This window comes from Podarcis gaigeae (genome assembly GCF_964106915.1).
Source record: "Podarcis gaigeae genome assembly, chromosome: 3".
NCBI classification, from domain to species: Eukaryota; Metazoa; Chordata; class Lepidosauria; order Squamata; family Lacertidae; genus Podarcis; species Podarcis gaigeae.
Genome location: NC_139680.1, coordinates 76,848,519 through 76,869,090, shown reverse-complemented (window position 1 = coordinate 76,869,090; position 20,572 = coordinate 76,848,519). Strand labels below are relative to the sequence as shown.

General features: G+C 41.4%; 1 protein-coding gene across 4 annotated transcripts in view; it reads right to left on the bottom strand.

Annotated features, from left to right (window-relative positions):
• Nucleotides 1-9,374: 9,374 nt before the first annotated feature.
• MTR (5-methyltetrahydrofolate-homocysteine methyltransferase) overlaps nucleotides 9,375-20,572 on the bottom strand; it is a 56,355-nt gene continuing 45,157 nt past the window's right edge. For all 4 annotated transcript variants that reach the window (XM_083732196.1, XM_083732197.1, XM_083732198.1 and 1 more), the window contains 6 exons: nucleotides 18,489-18,644; nucleotides 17,072-17,268; nucleotides 16,078-16,278; nucleotides 14,629-14,821; nucleotides 13,316-13,428; nucleotides 9,375-12,142 (listed from right to left, as the gene is read on the bottom strand). In XM_083732196.1, coding sequence (XP_083588322.1) covers nucleotides 12,056-12,142; nucleotides 13,316-13,428; nucleotides 14,629-14,821; nucleotides 16,078-16,278; nucleotides 17,072-17,268; nucleotides 18,489-18,644 — 947 coding nt within the window. In that variant the 3' untranslated portion in view covers nucleotides 9,375-12,055. The remainder of the gene's footprint in view (nucleotides 12,143-13,315; nucleotides 13,429-14,628; nucleotides 14,822-16,077; nucleotides 16,279-17,071; nucleotides 17,269-18,488; nucleotides 18,645-20,572) is intronic.

Here is a 20,572-nt window from a genome sequence, read left to right as displayed (position 1 = left end):
TTTGTTTGAGACAACAGCTCCTCTTAATAGGGTAGCAAATGGAAATGTGCTACATTTGCTATGCAATATTTGTTGGTACAATCCAGTGTACAAATATGTGAATTATAGCTAACCAGTGAGTCTGATGTGCATAACTCTGTCCTGAGTCTTAGCCATAGATACTATACAGCAAATTTATCACATTCCCACTTTATGACCTACTAAGAAGAGCTGTATGTCAGATTACAATTGTTGACGTTTTTTACAGGCATACATTACTATGGCTACTGCTTACATAATCCACTTTTTGTACTGGGCAGAAATCGCATTGTACAGTACTTTACTGAGGATGGTTTGACACTCCTGTATACTTGTATAGCAATGAACAGAGCTACAACAAATTCTAGCTCCAAAGCGGAAAAAGCAGGAAAATCAATGAGGATTATACCCAACAGGAAAAAAGAAACACAATTTAATGGAAGATGGGGATTATATAACCTCAGTAATTACCTTGTCAACCGAAATAGATTGGGTTTTTCCCTACTGAATGATACTTTCCATTGATTATCTCTAATTTAAATGGAATTAGGGTCTTTCAGACAATCAGACTCAGTAGAATTTTGTTCACACCTCAGTGGAAAACAAATCGCCCTAATTAACCAGAGTTCCTTTCTGACTTGAAGTTGTTTTGTCTGTGGTTTTCAGCACACACCAGGATATATAGTGAAAAGATACAAAATCCCAACAGAGCATGTAAATACTTATATATTGTATTTATCTATGCACATGAAGTGTATAGCATGCAAAAGCAATACACTTTAGGGCAACTGATTTTCACCATACATTTTTTAAATATCCATGCTTCATAACCTTGATTTTGAAAAATTAATTATGAAATGCTCTTCCAGCCAGCTATTATTCAGTATATTATTCAGCAGAATAATATCAAAGGTATTTGAAGCATGTTGACGCATCCTTCTTAAATTTGTATTTATGCATACAGCTCAAAATAAAAAGGGAATATAATACCTTAGCTTTCTCTGGTGAACTGAATGAGGCATAACAAGGCTTTAAAATTTTAATATTGTATACAAGCAGTCTGGCCAAGTACAGGTGAAGATAGGAGATAGAAGTAAGATGCTAATAATTACCGTACCTGTCTTAAAGAAGGGAGGGCAAAGGCAAGCGATCTCCTGAGTTTAACCGTGTCCTGCAGTAGCAGTTGCAGCTGGCTCTGGGTTTTCTGGCAATGATTCAAAAAGCAGATGATCGGTCCTTTTTGGATAAACAGAGACAGCTTGCATATTGCCTCTGCTTTCTTGAAGAACATCAAACAGATTCAGTGAGGATAAGATGGTTCTTGAGCCAAGTCGAGCTCTCACACTTGATTCCTTAAAAACAATTCAGATAAAGTTCCAAAAAACCCAACATTTCCTTTAGTCCGGACTTTCAAGGAAAATAACAAACACCACTGATATTCAGGGAGATGGGAAGAGGAGGCAAGGGAAGGGGATCTATGAAGGTTGAAGAAGTCTTGCTCCTGCAGGAACCCACGAAGTTGGTGAGCAGCTTCCTGGATGATTCCAAAAAGCTGAATGGTTTGGAGATCTATGAGGTGTCCAATTACAGGTAATAAGTTCCTTGTGGGCATAAGTATATGCCCACAAATAGAGAGCTCATTAAGGAAAGCACTGGACAGAAACGAAATCCATTGACAGAAGATGCAGGGGAGTGTAAGCAGGTATTGCAATATAGTTTTTCCACTACATGATGGCATCATGCTCCTGAGCCCATTGGAGCATGCTTTCAGGTGACTGCAGGAAAGGTGGAGGTATTTGCTCAGGGAATACAAAAGGGTGCATAACCTAATTATCAGTGGAAGGTACTTGCACAGGAAAACCTTCTGTACAAACTAATGTTTATCTAAGGGTGCCCACTTGCATTAGATGTTGTTATATGGCAAAGGTTCTGGGGCCTATGAGACTTGTACTTGTATGGTAGTCCATGTGAAGATTTAGTCACATGCACAACCCTGCCGTGTGACAATAGACAGCTGAAACCAACGTCGCTTTTCTGCCTTACAATGGCCCTGTGCTCATTGCACAGAACACACTTAGAAAAGGCACATCGTTCCAGGGGATCTGCAGCGTTCACGTGAACTGAGCTCCTTGGTAACAATATCTAATTGGGCAATCGGTTTTAAATAATTCATATTAATAGACTCTTGCATTTTATTCATAAATGTAACATGATGTGTGCTACAATTTTGTCAAGGGAAATACACAATCGAACCTGTTAGAATGTTTACTGCACTCTGCCAGTAAATCCAGTTCACTGACTTTTATTTATCTGGCTTTATTGATTTCCCTGTAGTGACAGTTCAGCCCTCTTCATGCTGTTGCTTAGCCCTTTCATATACAGAAAATTTCAACACAGACCTTTGCACAAGAGGTTAAACCCAAGACAGTACTATTGAATGTCTCGGTGGCATAAATGCATTTTTTCCTCTTCACAGGTGCTCATTTTGCATTTGATGCATTTAACATTCAGTAGGAGTGCTAAGCTAATTATACTCTTATTAACATATGTTGACTTGACATTACACCATAAAAATCTGATTTTTGCCACGGCTTCGGTCTCTAGGGACCATTAAATTATAAGGTTTTCTAGTCACTTAAATAAGAAAGTGTAACATCTCAATGTTTAAAACGTCTAGCATAATGCAACAAAGCAAGTTTGTTCTTCATGGGGGGGGGGGGACAGAATCACATGTGACTTATGCCAATTTATGCATACAGCTGTTTTCTGACACACCTTGCACCAGACAAGAGATTGGTAGGTATTACTAGCTACCATAGAAAATCCAAGAGAGGCTAGGGAAATATTAGCTATTCTCATTATTAAAGGGGTGAAGGAAATAAAATAGGTGAAGGGCACATCTTTTGTGAAGCATTTTCACGTTCCACAAAGTGGACTAGAGTGGGGTGTGATCTAAACACAAATGGGCAAAGTTTGATTAGTATGAAACAGCTGGGGAAATAGAATGAAAAGCAGAATGACTTCTTCAAGGCAAAGGAGAGCATCAGATGTCAAAATCTGCCTGGGGCTAGAATTCTAATTTTCCTCCCTGATGGACTGAATGCAATATTTTGAAGTGGGCATATGCGTGTTTCAGAAAAAGTGAAATGAGCTAAGATTTCGAGACCAAATCTTGGGAAGGACTCCACACAGAAACATAGAATTCTGTCACAAGTTATTTGCTGCCACTGTTGCATAGATTTTCTGCAGCATTCATATGTAAAAAGCACTTCAGATAACAACCTGTCACATGACGTTTTGAGCTACCTTGCTGGGGAAAGCACTCTAAATTCTATTAACTAGTCTTATACAAAGTGGTTATAATATACATTATTACAGTATTGTGAATTCTAAAATTCACCATTGGAAGGAGAATAGCATTGCATTTTCCCCCCAACCAGAATTTTTCCCCAATTATTTGGAGACATGCAGGAGCTATACCCACAACCGGTGGAAAAACAACTGGGGTTGGGTCATGAGAAGAGTAGCAGGGGGAAGTGGTGGCTACATGACGGGTCTTAAGTCCCACCAGCCATTTCCGCCCTGAAAATAATTCTCTTCCAGTATGACTTTGCATTGGAGAAGAGGCTGCTGGAGGCTGGGAAGTGTGACCTGACTGTGTAATGTGCAGTGCCAGCCTAATACATAAAGATGATTTGGGGGGGGGGGAATCTCACCACTAATGGGAAATAAGAAGTGTGCATAATTGCAACAGAGCTAGCGATGAACTATTATGTAAATCATGGAACGTCATGACAATACCCCCAAACTCAAAAGCTTTTTTTTTTTAATAAAAAAATTGGAAAATTCTATGACTTTCTAATTGGATGGCTTTTGCTTAGAATCCAGTAAATAGTTAACAGAAAAACGACAATATGTAAGCTTGAAAGTCTGGCTGTTGTGTTTGCGTTCAGAAAGAAAAGCCACTCCCTTTATGCTGAAATACTTGTTATGTGTTGAATCAGGAGGCTGCTACACCTTCATCAATCAGGCTGCAGCCCAAATCAATAGCTGTGCTGCTAATTTTTGTGAGGTGATTACTCTTAATTTTTCTTGGATGCTTTGAAAAGATTGCATCAAGCCATTAGCTGAAAAATTACATCTGCGGCAGACATGTTAGGGTGGTATTTTCTGCCAGGAAAAGGGTTACGTACAAGGGGGAGATATTTATATGTGCTTCATCCTTTGGCTATCATTACACAGAACTGTAGATGTGATGTTCAGCGGCACCATGGAGGCAAAAGAATCAAACTAGATGTGATGTCAGTTGCATTGAAGGAATGACTGTGGCAGAGCCCAAGCAAGATTGGGGTTGCAGCAGGCAGGGCAGGAGTTAAGACTTTCCTCTGCCATAGTCCTGATGACCACCGCTGGTACTATTAGTCTCAGGAGGGAAGCTTTCACTCCTTGCATGTTCAAGCTCTACTTTGGCCCCATCTCTTCCTTTTTATTAGGCATTACTTGGCTAAGAAGAATGGCATGCTATTTGCCCAATACTGACAGCTGCAGATTACTCAATCCATTGTGTTGACTACTGATACAAACAACCAATGGGGCAACCTCTGTCATTTGCAGGTGTTTCAAATACTACACTTGCTGCTGCATTTTGCACTAGCTGTGAACTCTGGAATGTCTTCAAATGCAACCCCACATAGAGCGCATCCCAATAGTCTAACCTGTAGGTTACCTGGGAATGGGTAACAGTAGCCAGGCTATCCCCATTCAGGAAAAGCCATAGTTGGTGCATCAGCCAAAGCCACACATGGGAACTCCTAGCCACCAAGTCTACCTGAGCCTCTAGTGACCATGATGGTTTCAGGAATACCCAACTATTCACTTGCTCCTCCAAGGGGAGTGAAATCCTGTCAAGAACAGGGAGTTTTACCAATTCCTATATATGAGAATTGTTCACACACAACAAATTCATCTTGCTTGGATTCAATTTCCATTTATTGGTCCACATTAAGCCCATTACTGCATGTAACCACTTGTTAAAGATTTGAACTCCATCTCTTGATAGTAATGAAACAGAGAGAGGGAGGGACAGACAGACAGACAGACAGACAGACAGACTGCATATTGATGATACCTTTACAACTCTTCATATAAGTCTTCATATCAATATTAAACAAGGTGGGTAGGTTTGTATAGGATTGCAGTCCAAACCCCTGTCACCTTCCTGATATTGTTATCAGCTTTTGGGGAGGGTTAGGCTGAATGCCTGGGTTTTCTTCTAATTCTTGGACTAGCCAGGCTAGCTTCCTAGTGAGGTAATGGGTCATTAAGGGAACAAATGAAGGGGCTCTGTAGGAGATAGCAAATGGGTAATTTACAGGTAATTAGAAAGACAAAGCGGAGAGCAGAGTGTTTTTGGAGTGATGTGAGCTTGAAGTGAAGCAACAAGCTGGGAAGATAGAGCGATGTTTGATTTCTGCTTGACTCCAAGGCTGCGGCTCTGGGGAATGCAAGACCCTCTTGGGATGTTAATGCTGTAAAACCCTCCATCGTAGGTTCAGGTTGTAGATATAAACCATAAATGATAAAGCCACCGCAGTCTTTGCCATGCCTCATTCTGAAGGAAACATGAACCCTGGGTAAGCACTTGGAACCCCTGAAATCCCGTACGGCTCAGAGTTTGGGATGGTGTGCAACAATATTGTAACTTTGACCTAAGGGCAAAGAGAGTGGTTAAGTCAGTCTTAGCCCTTGGATGAATGAGGCTTGGACAAGTGCCTTTTGGAGCTATGATCTTTTATGCAGGTTATCCAAATGCAAAGCCCATGTTTCTGACAACCACTGTGAAAAATGCGGGGGAGGGGGGAATTCTCTTTTTCACCTATGATGGAATGAAACCCATCTAGAACAGAATAATGGTTGCAAAGACTTTTATAGGATTTAAAAGCTTGCCACTTTAGGATTAGTTCTCATTAAACCAGTAAAGCTGTACCTGGTCTCAATAATCCTCCCAACAAGCAACAGAGTTCCCACAGATAATAAAAGAAAATAGTCAGGGAGAAAGGTTCTCATACAGAGCCCCTATAGCATCTGGAGGATTTCTTTTTAAAGGGCAAGTGCATTGAATTATGTGCATCTCAACTTGTAGTGTGAGGCAGTCCAGACAATGGTGTACCACCTAATTCAAAACTAGACCTTTGAGACAAGTTACATCCTGAATTCCAAACCACTTAGCACAAGCAGTCCTGAAAAGTGCTAGTAAAAAGGCAGCATAATTTATAATAACTAGAGTACAATTTGTACCAACATGTATCTAAAGCGCAGTTTGTTAAATGAGCCCCATGATCAATGAGACATCTATCTCAGTGCTTGCTGCCAACCAGCCTTCCCCCTAAATAGCTGATGGATTTTCTCACAAGGTCACAACTGACACATAAGTGCATAAAGGGTGTCGACTAGATCAGGTTCATGCTTTCTCAAAAAACACACACAACTGAATAGCAGCATTAGGCTACTCAAGTACTTTGCAGCTCAAAACAAACTTCAGCATTAGCAATGCAGTATCCAACAGATGCTGCACATGGCGTCTGCTGAAATGAATCATTTCCTGTATTAAAGCACACACGGAGAGGAATTTTGGTTTAATTCGCAGGGAGATAAAACACCGACAGACACCGCAGAGGTTTGTACAAGACACACTGAAATTCAGCTTAATGGCATAAAGCATTCACAAGCCAGCAAGCATGTGAAAAGAGAGCACTGGGGAAGTCTCCAGAGGAGTGGGAGGCTGCAGTGGCAACCAGCTAGCAGGATGATCAAGAAAGTGGGCGAAAGCAGCTGGAACAATGTGATTTCTGGGAACCTCTTGATCCCCAGGAAGTAGTAGACTTACTGCCACTTGCCAGGTACATATGCTTCCCTAGGGAACAGGGTAAGCCAAGGTCAGCAGGAAGGAGCTAGTGGTAGACTTGCAAGGGCAAAACTCTGTAATACTCTTTATTAGTGCCCAAATTAAAGTTACATAGGGGAGGGACAAATGTGGGAAGGGACAACCTCTAAGTGATGCTTTGTGGTAATCTTTGCAGCCACGCTGTTACCAAAGGACTCACTTCAGCTGGCACTCTGTGAATGCCCTTGAACGTTCAACCAGCAGGCAACACAACTCCCATGAGTGCAGATTCTTTCCAAGCACAACAGAGAAAGCAAACCTGGGTGTACCCTGGCTGCCCTCATCAGAATGAGACTACTTGTTTATCTTGGGGTTGAGATATATGCTAATACCTAACTCAGCACCTGATCAATTTATCAGCTGCCATGAGCTAAATATGACATGCTGTCTTGATGGGCTCATGATCCTTACCTTTGCACCCTGAAAATGCTCAGTCATACAGTGGTGGGGAAATTGTACTGCTCTACGTCTACAAATTTTAGTTTGAAGTAAACTTCCCTCTAGCCTCTGCCTCAATATAATTACATTTTTTTCTCTCAGGTGAACTTACTTTAAACCACCTTGTAAGTCCTTTATGGTTTGTCCCCAAGAAACCACTTTCTAAAATCTTTATGGATCCTCACCCAAGCTGTTCCAAGCACTTGTTTACTCAAACCACAAAGCAATTACACATTCAAATTTTAGTTCTGTAAATAAGCATTTTTCTCTTCAAACCCACATCGGTGGTCCTTGCTAATTCCTCGAAATAATTCAGGTAACTGAAGTTACTGTGCAATCTTCATGTGCAACGACTCTGGATAAAAGATCTCAAAATATCTGTCTACAGAACCATCTTCAGGTTGTGCGACTTCATAGGTGATCTCTCAAAGAACATCAGTTACATGTAAGCAACCTGCTATTTTTCCTTGAGGCCTCTGTGTAGTCCCACATATGCATGACTTGGTAAATGCAACTGTCCTTAGGAAAACAGGAAGTGGAAGCCTGCCAAATGCCAGCTCTTGTGTGCACAACCAATAGGGACGCGGGTGGCGCTGTGGCCTAAACCACTGAGCCTCTTGGGCTTGCAGATCGGAAGGTTGGCGGTTCGAATTCCCGTGATGGGGTGAGCTCCCATTGCTCAGTCCCAGCTCCTGCCAACCTAGCAGTTCAAAAGCATGCCAGTGCAAGTAGATAAATAGGTACCGCTGCAGCGGGAAGGTAAATGGTGTTTCCGTGCACTGCTCTGGTTTCGGTGTTCCGTTGCGCCAGAAGCGGCTTAGTCATGCTGGCCACATGACCCAGAAAGCTGTCTGTGGACAAACGCCAGCTCCCTTGGCCTGAAAGCGAGATGAGCGCCACAACACCATAGTCGCCTTTGACTGGACTTAACTGTCCAAGGGTCCTTTACCTTTACCTTGCACAACCAATGCACAATACTTTATGGTGAAAGGGGTGGGCGAAGTTGGAGTGCTGCATTGGTCGGTGATGGAAATACCTACTGAAAGGACAAGGGATGCAGCCTTTTCTCTAGCAGAAGGAAACAGGAAAGGAAAATGTCCCACGATAGTTCAAAGTCAGATCATTTGGCTGGGTTACAGTACAACACTGTCTACAGTGGTACCTTGGGTTACAGACGCTTCAGGTTACAGACTCTGCTAACCCAGAAATAGTACCTCGGGTTAAGAACTTTGCTTCAGGATGAGAACAGAAATCATGCTCCGGTGGCGTGGCGGCAGCGGGAGGCCCCATTAGCTAAAGTGGTGCTTCAGGTTAAGAACAGTTTCAGGTTAAGAACGGACCTGCGGAACAAATTAAGTACTTAACCCAAGGTACCACTGTATATGCATAAGAAGAAAACATGGATCATCGCAGACACCATGTAAGTCACTGGCCTCCTTATTGAGAACACAAGACTCCAAACTGGCATAGCTGGTTTTATAGATGGATACAGATTTAACAGAAGGGTTTTTGAACTCTTGAAGTTTCTTGAGATCTAGAAGGGGACCTAAAGAGCCAAAGGAGCAAGGATAAGGATAGCCCCTTGCTGATGCTGACCCTGTCGCTAAAGGCATTTGGATGGAAGTTTGGCATAACACTTCGGTATCAACAACAACAACAATAAAAAAAATCATACCACCATTCACCCAAAGATTACAGTACTCACCCTCTTGGAAGATGCCCCTTAGTCAGAGTGGGAAACTCTGGCAGGCCTAAGACCAAAGGGAGCTCACAGCCAGAGGCTCCATGGGTTGATTAGAAGCAATGGCTGGCGATGATACAGTTTCTTTTGGAAGTTAAGGCTGGAATTCCAGCCCCCCCCCCTCCATCCATCATAAATAACTCTTGTTGCTTTTTCTTTCAGTCTTATCCCTGAAGATTGTGGTTCTACTTACATTCATTTAATAAAATAGAAACAAAAATGGACAAGGCTATCTTTGACTGAATCAAAATTTAATGGCAAACTTTTGAAACTCAGTCTCAATATGCATTTATAATACAAACCATTATGAAAGTCAGAATAATGTACTGTTACATAAAGCACGCACACAAGCTTTGACTATTTAAACATCCATTTTCATATTTCCTGCTGTGCTTCACAATGCTCTGAATCTGTTCTATTGTTTGGCAGTTTAATAATCAAAGTTCTTGTTTTTATCGACATCAGCTGCTAAGCAAGTTGCACTGCAGATGCATCAATGCCTAAAGGCAGCTTTGCTGGACTAGGTAACTGAAAAACAAACTTTCAGGAAGCAAGCAGCAGATTTTCCATTCGCAGGCCTGGTTCACATCTCAAAGAGCCAGACTATGGCTTAGTGTGAACACACAAGCATTAGATTAGATCATCGTGGCTTTCTTATTTGCTATCCTGCTGCTCCATTGAGCTAAGTCATGGTTTGGCATGTTGTCCAAATCCAGGTTTGTCTTAATAGTTCATGGCTAGTGATTGGTCCAGGAGAGCAAAACGATGATCCCCTGACACACTGAGGTAAACGATGGTGTAGCTCAGTGCAGTTGTAGGACTACTGAGGACAAGAAAAATGGCCAAAGTCTCTTCTTTGGAAGCCTGTGTATTTGCGCTAAGCCATGTTTTGGCTTAATGTGACACTGGCGTGCAAACCAGGTCACTGTCTTATCTATGCAGCTAGTATAACATTGATCCTTTTGTGAACTTGTCCTTCTGTAGTCAAAAGAAATCCACCCCGAGATATAGTTCTGTTTCCTCTGTGGAAATTGCCCTCCTGATAGCCTTATCTGACTCTCAGTCATGTTATAGGCAAGGATTTTGTAAAGGGGATCACCTGCTGCTTTGGGTAAAATCAGAAGTCCAAGATCATGGGGGGCGGGAATCACAGTAACACAGCTTTCCATTCCAGCATGGAAACAGGGGCAATGCTCTAGTGCAGCGGTGAGGAACATCCTAGTCCTCCAGATGTTGTTGGATTGCAACTCCCGTCTATCCCAAACAGTATGACCAATGGTCAGAGACAACAGAAGTTTTAATGCAGTAGCACCCGGAAGGCTGAAAGCCCTGGGGCTATCTAAGTTATTCAAGGAGTATGGAAAGAAGCCATGCTGCAGCAGCTTCCATGATACTTGATAATAGAACCAGGGTACTCAAACAACTTTTCCTCAAGCAGTACTGAATACACTTATTTCAGCTCGGCACATCAAACACTGACTGGCAGTCTGAACCATTGGGGACATATCCATATGTCCACTCATCAAGAAGAACCTGTTAAGAATTGTCCATCACATTTCAACTGTTCTTGAAAGGATACACCTGACCTTTCAAGAATGTCAAACTTAGTCCTGTTTTTTACCTTGTTTTCTGGAGTCAGCTCTAATCTATTGGTCCTGGGACAGGATCTTGTCAAGTATAACAAAATTAGACACTTCTTTGTAGCTTAAGAAATGTAAACTGTTTACTTTCACTTTATTGAGGCCCTGAGCAGAACCTATCAAAACCTGTTTATAAATGATATTTATGCTTCTTTGAATAAGAGTGCTATTCTCATGCTACAAGATAAAATGCATGAAATTCTATTGTGGAAGTCTAATCTCTCAAACTGGGAAAATTCAAAGAATTGCACAGGTCTTCAAAAATGTAATTGGGTGGGGAATTTCAGTGGAGATTTCAAGTGACCGACCTTATTATGGCAGCGGGTAAGCTAGTGTGGTACCACACTTTAAGAAGTAAACACCTAAAGACTTAGAGCCTAATACGGTGGCAAATGTTGGTATATAACAAAAAAGACAGGCAAAGAGACTTTCCCCAGTAGTAACAGAACAGAAAGCTTAACTACCTGTGAATATAAGTAGAAATTTAAAAATTCAAAGAATTACATGATTTTCCTGAGTCTACCAAATAGTTGAGCTACAGTGAACAATCGGGTAAGCTTATTTAGAAAGACAAAGGCTGAAAAGAGAAATTACTGTGGAAATCAGAATCAAGGCACTTGTAATCTCTGTCAGATTTCTGACTCTATTTGCCATTATATATACACACAGTCCAATCAAAGATCAGTGTCCTGTGATTATATTCATATTCCTGGGCAGTGGGACATATCAGTGCAAATATTTGTCTTAACATAATTTTTTTATGGCTACAAATAAATAATAATGGCTGCGCTCAACCCAGTAACAATATTCGCACAGGGAGATAATTATGGGTTATGGGCTCTGTGTAGCGTTTCATTAGTGCTCCTCTAACAGCACATTTAAATACTAAACTTTTCTGATTAAAAGCCCCAACATCTTAGCAAGTCAGGAGCATTTCATGTATATATTTATCTCTTTTATATCAAGCCCCCAAAATCAAGTGGGAGGACCTTTTAATTAGAAACATGATCCATGTGAACCTGTATCTGTACATTAAATGGTCACCACATGTTGGGCATTTTAATTGACTTTCTATGGTGACCAAAAAGATTGACTCCATTGCCAAGATTTTTTAGCTTTTGCTGTGGCAGACACTGTGGCTTGTTGGGGGCGGGGATGAGGTGGTTGCCTCCATATAGTACCTGTTTCTTGTGTGTGAGTCCTAAGCTTCGCCTTTTCTTCTCATTTGTATCTTTCAAGACAAAAGCCCTAACCCCACCCTCAATGCACATACAGTTATTCTGGATCATATCCAAGAATGGGCCCCAGCCATTTTTCTACGTCTGCCACAGGCATCTTTTTCCTTAAGGCATAATCTTCAACCTGCAGAATGAACCAAGAGAGGGATAATTTAGCATTTTAACAGCTGAGGCTTCAACTTCTCTGTGCAATCAAAGTATCTGAGAAATTAAGTCTTCACCACCTCTGCTCTCTACACTTGCATCCTTTTTTATTTTTTAAAAAATGCATTTCTACATATAAAGTATAAAAACACACAAAATAAGACAAAAAACTAGACAAACTACAAAGACTTCCAAACTACTGCATCAAACACAAAATGTTCAAATTAGAATGTCAAAAACTGCAGATCCAAATTGGACATTAAAAAAATGATCCCAATGTATCTGCTTCTCCCCAAATAAACTGACTTGGACTCTGCAATCATCATCTGAGGCCCTTCTTTGTGTGCCTCCTCCATGAGAGGTCTCTCCACGCAAGGCGGCAGCACAATTACGGCCTTTTCTGCAGCGGCTTTCCATCTGTGGAATGCTCTCCCCAGGAAGGCTTCCCTGGCGCCTTCATTACATATCTTTAGGTGCCAGGGAAAAAATGTCTCTGTAACCAGGCCGTTGGCTCATTAAACAATCTATGGCCTTTTAAATGTGTTTGTTGGTTCATTCCAGCGAAACAACAGGTCCAGGGCTAGTTGGTGTGACTACAGTCCTGTGTAATATGTGTCTGCAGAGGCTGAAATGGAATAGAGGGCAACTCATCAGCTTTGCCAAGAGACCAAATCCACTTGGCTCCGCCATGCCCTGAACTGTTTCTATTCCAGATGGTATTTATAAGTATTGCTATGTAATTTTGAGAGTTTCTTCTTCCCTTCTCAACCCGCTTTTTAGACCATAGTAAGCCTTTTAGATTGCCATGTCTTTTAGACAGTCCCTGCCCATCGGCTTAACAATCTTGGGTATTTTTAATTCATCTTATGTAAGTTACTCTGAAAGCCTTTTCTGCTAAGGAACTGGAGAGTGTGGGCCTTTTTAAAAAAAGTGTTTGTGATACTTCTTTTGGGATAGAAATCTTTAAAGACACAAAAGGTCTAAGGGAGTTCATGTCAGAAAGATCTTGTTTACAGATCTAAGAACTATTTTCAAAAAGGGTTTTACAGCATCCACCACATTTAAAAGAAATGGCCCTTATCAGATTGAAATATATAGTACTGGGAAGGCAAGAAAGGATGTCAAACAACTGCTACAGGTGCTCAGGCCTTACCTGATCTTTCAATATTTTCCCAACAGCAAAGTACTTGGATTCAGGGTTGGAAAAGTAGAGACCTGACACGGCTGAAGCAGGCAGCATGGCTAAGGATTCTGTCAGCTGAATACCTGCAAGCATCAACGGAAAACATTTGTGGTTTATTACTTAGAAGAGTGTGTTGTGGCTGGAGAATGTGTGATGTGCTTTGATTCAAATCCCACCTCAGTGAGGAACTCACAGCATGGCAAGCTACAGCGCTAGCCCATGCTACCCAATGTATAATATGGATGTTACGACACTGGCGTGCCTCACCTGAGGGTTAACAAGATAATTAACGTGAATCATTTCAAGCACTTAAAGAGGTACTGCTTTGGAAATAGGTACTTATGCTAATAACCCAATTTAAGGGCCACGGATCAGTGGCCTGTTAGCTGGGGGTTGATGGAGTTGTAGTACAAAACAGCTGTGAGGCAGCAGGATGGAGGAGGCTGCCCCACAGCATTCTTATACAACATTATTTGGTTATACCATACTGATTACAAAAAAGTATATTCTGTGAATGAGCTATTGTCATGGACTGGCTGGATGCAGAGGAGTGGTGGGAGGCACCGGTTGGGGAACCCCCCCAAAGGGAAGAAGGCTCAGAGCCAGGGGATTGGTGGTGGGATGACAATGAGTGTTCAGAGGGAGAAGAGGGAGTAGAGTGGGAGGAGGTGGTGTCGGAAGCTGAAGAGGTAACAGGGTTTAGTGAGGAGGGAGAGTCTGTGGCAGAGAGCAGTCCAGGATCAGAGGCAGAAGCAGAGGCTGGAGAGGAAGGGGTCAAGAGGCAGAGATGAGGCAGGCTGCTGAAGCCGCCAGGAGGTCCCTGTCCTACTGCAACCAGGTCTCTTCTGTGGTAAGAATTTGCTTCTACACCAGCTGTTTGTAATCCAGGTGAGAGTCCTTCTAACTAGCAGCAGAGCAGTGGGTTGGCAAGGCTGTCCTATTGCAACAGTTTTAATAAACGCTGGGTCCCTCCTGGATGCTGGGCTTGAGTTTACTTTCTCGGTTCCGTGTTTTATTTAATGTTCCCTCAACTGAGTACGAACAAGGTGGTGCTGTAGAAGTTAATTCTTATCACACCTTCCCCCTGGTCTCCCAGAACCAGAAGAGGATGGAGTAAAGACAGGCAAGGTGACAAAGTTATCAGACTGCTTGGGAAGGACCCTGGGGAGGAGGAGACTTAGGGAGGTGTTGGAAGGCCAAAAAAGAGAAAATGTAAAAGGTTATTTAAAAACAAAAACAAAAACAAAAAAAGTAAGTTTAAAATCAGATGTCAGCTAAAGTACCTGTTGCCTCCGCAATGTTTGCAAGTCTCCACATGGTGAGTTTTTCCAAGTGGTCAGGTTGACAGGGATACCCAGGGGCAGGACGAATCCCTTCATATCTGATCCTACGCAGGTCTGAAAATTCCAGCTGTTCACCCTCAGAGTAAGCCCAAAATTCTTTCCGGACCCTTTCATGCAGCTCCTCGGCAAATGCCTTGGAACAAAGCAGAAGCAAGTACTTAACACACAGTTATTTTTATCTATCACTTAAATGTGTTTCAGTATACTTTACTCATGACTTCAATTCATTACAGACAAGAGCCTTGAAGAAACCAGGTTCTTTCCTACATCTCCTTAGTTATACTGAAATGTTCATATAAAAATAAGCAGGGCCATTATTTCTGCACTTTTAACATATCCTTAAAAAATTCAGAACAGCTAAGCTGTGGAAAGACACAAACCCTGCTCCTTTGGCCTCCTGATATTCATATATTTGGGAGAGTGTGATAATAGAAAAACTACCTCAGCAAATTAGATTTTCCAAAAGCCTGCTGAAACAGGAAAATTGGTATACTTTTATTTATTACTATTTTTATAAGAAATATGACTCCATAGGGACTCTGGAACAATATGCTCTTTTTTTGGCCCTCTCAGATGCATGTAAGTGGCAAGTCTGATGATTCCCTCGCAAAAAAATAAAAATCTTCAAGAAAGTGTACTTATTTGGTTGTTTTCTGTCCATTAAACTAGTTTTAGTTGCTTATCATGTTTGCTTCATTGTTTTAAATTAGAAAAACCTGAATTAAAAATACAATCTTCAAATCAAAATTTAAAAAAATAGGAAAAACTTAAAACAAAAACTGAAATCCAGGCATTTTTTTAAAAAAAATCTCACAACACAGCCAGCTCAAATAATAAAAAAAAATGTCATTGTAACAATCCAGCGGGAATTCTCTTAACTGACAATATAGACCACAAAATTACTAGGAGGGAAGGCAATGTGTGCAAAAGTTGTAAGGCGAAAGGTTTCAGAAACAGGGAGAACTAAGAGTGTTTATGTTGAAAGTTCACAAAATTATGGATGACTATGGTACAGCAATATTTCCTCAGAGCAACAAAAGCTACCAGCTTAATTGGTCTACCAACAACTAGTAGTCATAATAATGAAGAAGAGGCCCTTCCACATTCTCTCGTGTTCACAGCAACATACCTTGTTGGGGAAATCCCAGTGTGAATTTGATGTCTGATTTGAAATTGGAAGATTTGTTTACCTGCATCCTTCTTTCTACTTGTTCACCAGACAGAAGACCAGAATGCTTGGGAGCTCCCCATTCAATCTACTCTAAAGAAAGCACAGCTTGGGGCTGGACTAGGACATGCCTCCCGTCAGCTCTTTAATCCCTCTTGTCAATTAATTCACCTGGATCTCCTAGAAAACTGTTACATGAAACTTAACAGAAGTATAATTACCTCTGCTAAGCGATCTCCCAGCGCTTTCACCATTATGATATTGTAATCGTCAGACTGCTTCTCATATTCTGTGCATAGCTCATCTACTCCAAAGCATGCCACAGCGAAAAGACCCAAATAGTCAGGTATACCCGACTCCAGAGGTGATATGAAATCAGACAAGCAGTAATAGGGATCAGTAGAAGAAGAGTCTTTCTCAGCCTGCAGTAATAAATGAAGGTCTAGTTGTATTTCTCCCCCCAATATGTTCAAACATATATGAAAACATATATGAAGGTTATATTAAGATGGTGCATAATGCCAAAAGGCTGCACAAGATAAACAGAAACTCACAATTCTTCTTCCAAAATTAAATATATAAAAATAGAACACATATCAAAAGTTTATGATATACCACTTACAGCGATATGGACTATAACAAACTCATCATCCTATATCCAATTCAAAAGTTAATTTAATGGTGTTTAAATATTTATTGAAAAGAATTATAAACAGATCTTTAACTTACAAGCCAAAGCAAAGCAAACACACACACACACACACACACACACACACACACTGAGAACCCCAAGGTCCACCAACCAGATACAGGTGCAAAATAGTGGCTCAGGAAGGTGTACATGCACTAAGTATTAAAGAAAAGGGTGCCTCTGAGCACATATTCAGTCCAAGAATGTATGATCAGTAAGAAAAACTAGGAACCAAACTCTCAAGTCCTTTCACACGAAAATCCACTCCAGATTTCCCCTGTCAAGTGCTCCTTTCCAGTAACTTAATTTAGCATGGAGCTTTTTAGTTGTGGATACTGTTAGAAAACTGGATGTCAAAAACTGTTACAGATATCCTGGCAGATCACCCAGATTTCTACCACTGGGTCCAAATACGTCAACCTCTGGTTTACCTGAATGAACATGAACTATACAAACTCCAAAACTACTTCGGGCACACAAGTCAACATACTTTTGATGTTAAGTAGAAGAGTTTTACATCCTACCTGTTGCCTTAACCCACAGAATTTAGCTATTGGTTCTGAAGACTGCACTTCCTCTTCTGTGGCATATAAATAAATGTCATCTTGAACACTCCGAGCTGGCCAGAATCCAACCAGACCTTTAGCTTTAAATCTGTTTTGCATAATCAAAGTTTTCAGCAAATTCTGCGCATCATTATAAACTTTTTTTGCCTCTTCCCCTAATAAAGGAAAAAGAATCCTTAAGCACATATGAAAAAATTAACTTAAAAATCATTTTTCATTGTTTTGCAGCTATATCATAAAGTTCACTTCCTTTATTTTCACTGTTATAGTCTATTAATGACAACACATGGACAAAACTAAATACAGTATGAACCTGGGCTAGCATCAAATGTTTCAGAGCAAAAAAAATTTACTGCAAACACAGTAAATGTAAACAGAACAGCATTGTAACCAAGTCTTCCATAAAAGCTACTAGGCTGCAACATTTTATTACACACTAGTCTATCAACACATGCCTACGTTAATAAAATGCGGCCTTTTTCTTATTAAGTCAAATAATGCCTGGTCTTCTGAAAGTGATTCATAATCACCACAAGCAACTACCTGAGTTGTTTATTCACAAACCTTTCATAAAATCTATTTGCTTTAAACCAAGGGTGGGGAACCTTTGGCCTGGGGAGCAAATGAGGCCTGCAAGCCTTGATGCAGCCCTTAAGACTCTTTTTGACCAATGCCTCCACCTGAACGCCACACCCTTCACTGCTCTATATGTGCTTTAGGCTGTCTGGAACATGTCCTCCAGATGGGATAATAAGCCTTTTTGCTTGTTCGGAAGGAACAACGTGTGTTGGGATATAGAAAGTCACATCCATTGCCCTCCACTTTTGTCTTGCCACCACGGCAGTGTGGCTCCCAGAAGATTTGTCATGTGTCTACCCTAAGATGAATGGGGTATGGGTAGGATGGTGGATTATTTGCTTTCGCCTGCTCCTGTCCGTTTACAGCTGATGTTTCATTAGCTGTCACAATTTTCCTACTGCACCAGCACATTAGTGAGCTTCAAAATGACCGACCAATCTCTCTCTAATTAACATGGCTCATGTGTACTATTGGTTCTACTTTGTGCATATTCACACAATTTGAAGCTACAGTGGTACCTCGGGTTACAAACGCTTTGGGTTACAAACGCTTCAGGGTATAGACTCCGCTAACCCAGAAATAGTACCTCAGGTTAAGAACTTTACCTCAGGATGAGAACAGAAATCGTGCGGCGGCAGCAGCGGGAGGCCCCATTAGCTAAAGTGGTGCTTCAGGTTAAGAACAGTTTCAGGTTAAGAACAGACCTCTGGAACAAATTAAGTTCTTAACCAGAGGTACCACTGTACTCCATCAACCTTTTAGATTCTCCACCACAGAATGCTACTGTGTTACTCACCCACTGTTTTATCGTTGAAGATTTTAGGAAATCCCCGGTTGGGATATTTGCCTCTGAGCTGCCAGACATCGAAAAATGGCTTCCAGTCAATGTATTCCACCAGCTTCTGCACATCATAATCTTCAAAGACTCTAGTGCCAAGGAACAGCGGTTTAACTGTAAAAAGCACAATGTGCAGATTTTGTAATTTGGAACATACTATGTGGGCTGCATCCACATCTGATGCACAGTGCATACCACTGCAGGTATTTAAAGCCTCAGTACTATGGCAACTAAAATACAATCTTGAACTAGACAGGCAGGCTTACAGAAAATGTCTGCCTCTTTGGAAGGATGGCGAAATAAGAGTGTGTGGAATATCCAATGAGTCCAAGTTATAGGAGAACCACTGGTTTCAAGTTTGACTCCCTCATACCAATTGATACCAGCTAAAAATTCAAGCATACGCTGTGCTGCTCTGCAGCAAGGGTGGCAAAACAATTAATTTTATGGAATAACTTGTTTATGATGGCTTGAGATTTTGTAGAAAATAACTTGCTCCAACAGATGAAATAAGCCATTGTTATCTGAAAAATCATGCCAGCATAAAGCCATTGGTCACTTGGGTAGCCCCCCTTACATGCTGTATTCGGCAGTGCTCAACTGCAGACTGTCGTGGAACGTTTCCAATGTGCTAAATAATGTAAATCTCATACAATCCTCTCTACATGTCCATATTTGAAAGGGCAATCTTGCTTTGATGCAAGGCTGCTCACAGCTACCACTCACCCCGGACCCTGAATCTGCGTTGAGGAGGAAAAATGCAGACTAGGCTCTACAGTATGTCCAAAACTAGTACTATTCCTAAATCAGGTCATACCATCATGTCAGTATCACACAGCTAAGTTTTCATTAACTATACTTCTCTTCTCTTAAGTCTTTTCTTAAGAAAATAAGGGTCTCCAGCCTGGAGTTAGCAAAAGTGCTCCCTCAATACAGTTATGTTCTGTGAAAAAAACTGGACAAAGAGAGACTCAAAACGTCTGCCTTTGCTACAGATATTCTGTAGTGATATCTAGAACCTACCTGCCAATTGCATCTGTGAGGAACTAGAACCATGTTGTCCTTTCTGTTTCATTAACTAATTAGGGGCATAAGAAGCTGCCTTACACTGAGTCAGACCATTGGGCCATCTAGCTTGTCTACTACCTACACTGACTGGCAGCAGCTCCCCTAGGTTCAGGCAAGGAATGTTTCCTAGTCTGACTTGGGAGATGCCGGGAACTGAACCTGGGACCTTCTTATATGAAAAGCAGATGCTCATGCACTGAGCTATGGTCCTTACCAAGCTCTCTCTCTGTATGAATAAGCCTAACGTAAGCAAAACTATGTTCTGATGCAAACAGATTTTAATAATTTTTACTTACCCTTTTCAGCCATTACTGATAAAAGTGTATGGTAAACCTTTAGGGAAGCTGGCACTTAGTAGCTCAATTAGATCTCAAAGCTGAGGAAGTCATCCACTCTTCAAAACATGCAGGAGCCGTACTAGTCTTGCAATTCAGTAGGAGATATAGATAGAACTTCTAGCCCAGGGGCAGGGAATCTTGGGCCTGGAAGCTGCTTATGGTACTCCAGGCCTCTCTGTCTGATCCCAGGGACTCTCCCTAGGCCCTACTCTGCATCCTCCTAGTGTTTCTTGCCTGGCTGGAATGTGTCCTTGAACTCCCACCATACCTCTTGCTTGCTTGCCTGGCTGGATGATACACAAGGTTATACTGACGTGTGTAGAAACTAGCATATTGTACAAAAGGTAAAATTTACAGACATCTGGCATGTGGCCCCCAGAGAATGGTCCAGAAGGGAATATATAACCTATGGGCTGAAAAGGGAAAAGGGTTCTCCATCTTATCCAAATCAGCAAGTGACTCCTTAGGGAGGGAGGATAAGGGGAGGGTAAGGAGAGAGTGAGAACTCTCCAGACGATCCCAGGGATGTGGCATAGGCATTTGGCTTCCACCCGTAACTTAAAATAATTATTTTTAACATTTTGTGACAAAAAGCTAAAATCCGAAGAAATACTCAGATCAGTGGCGTAGCGTGGG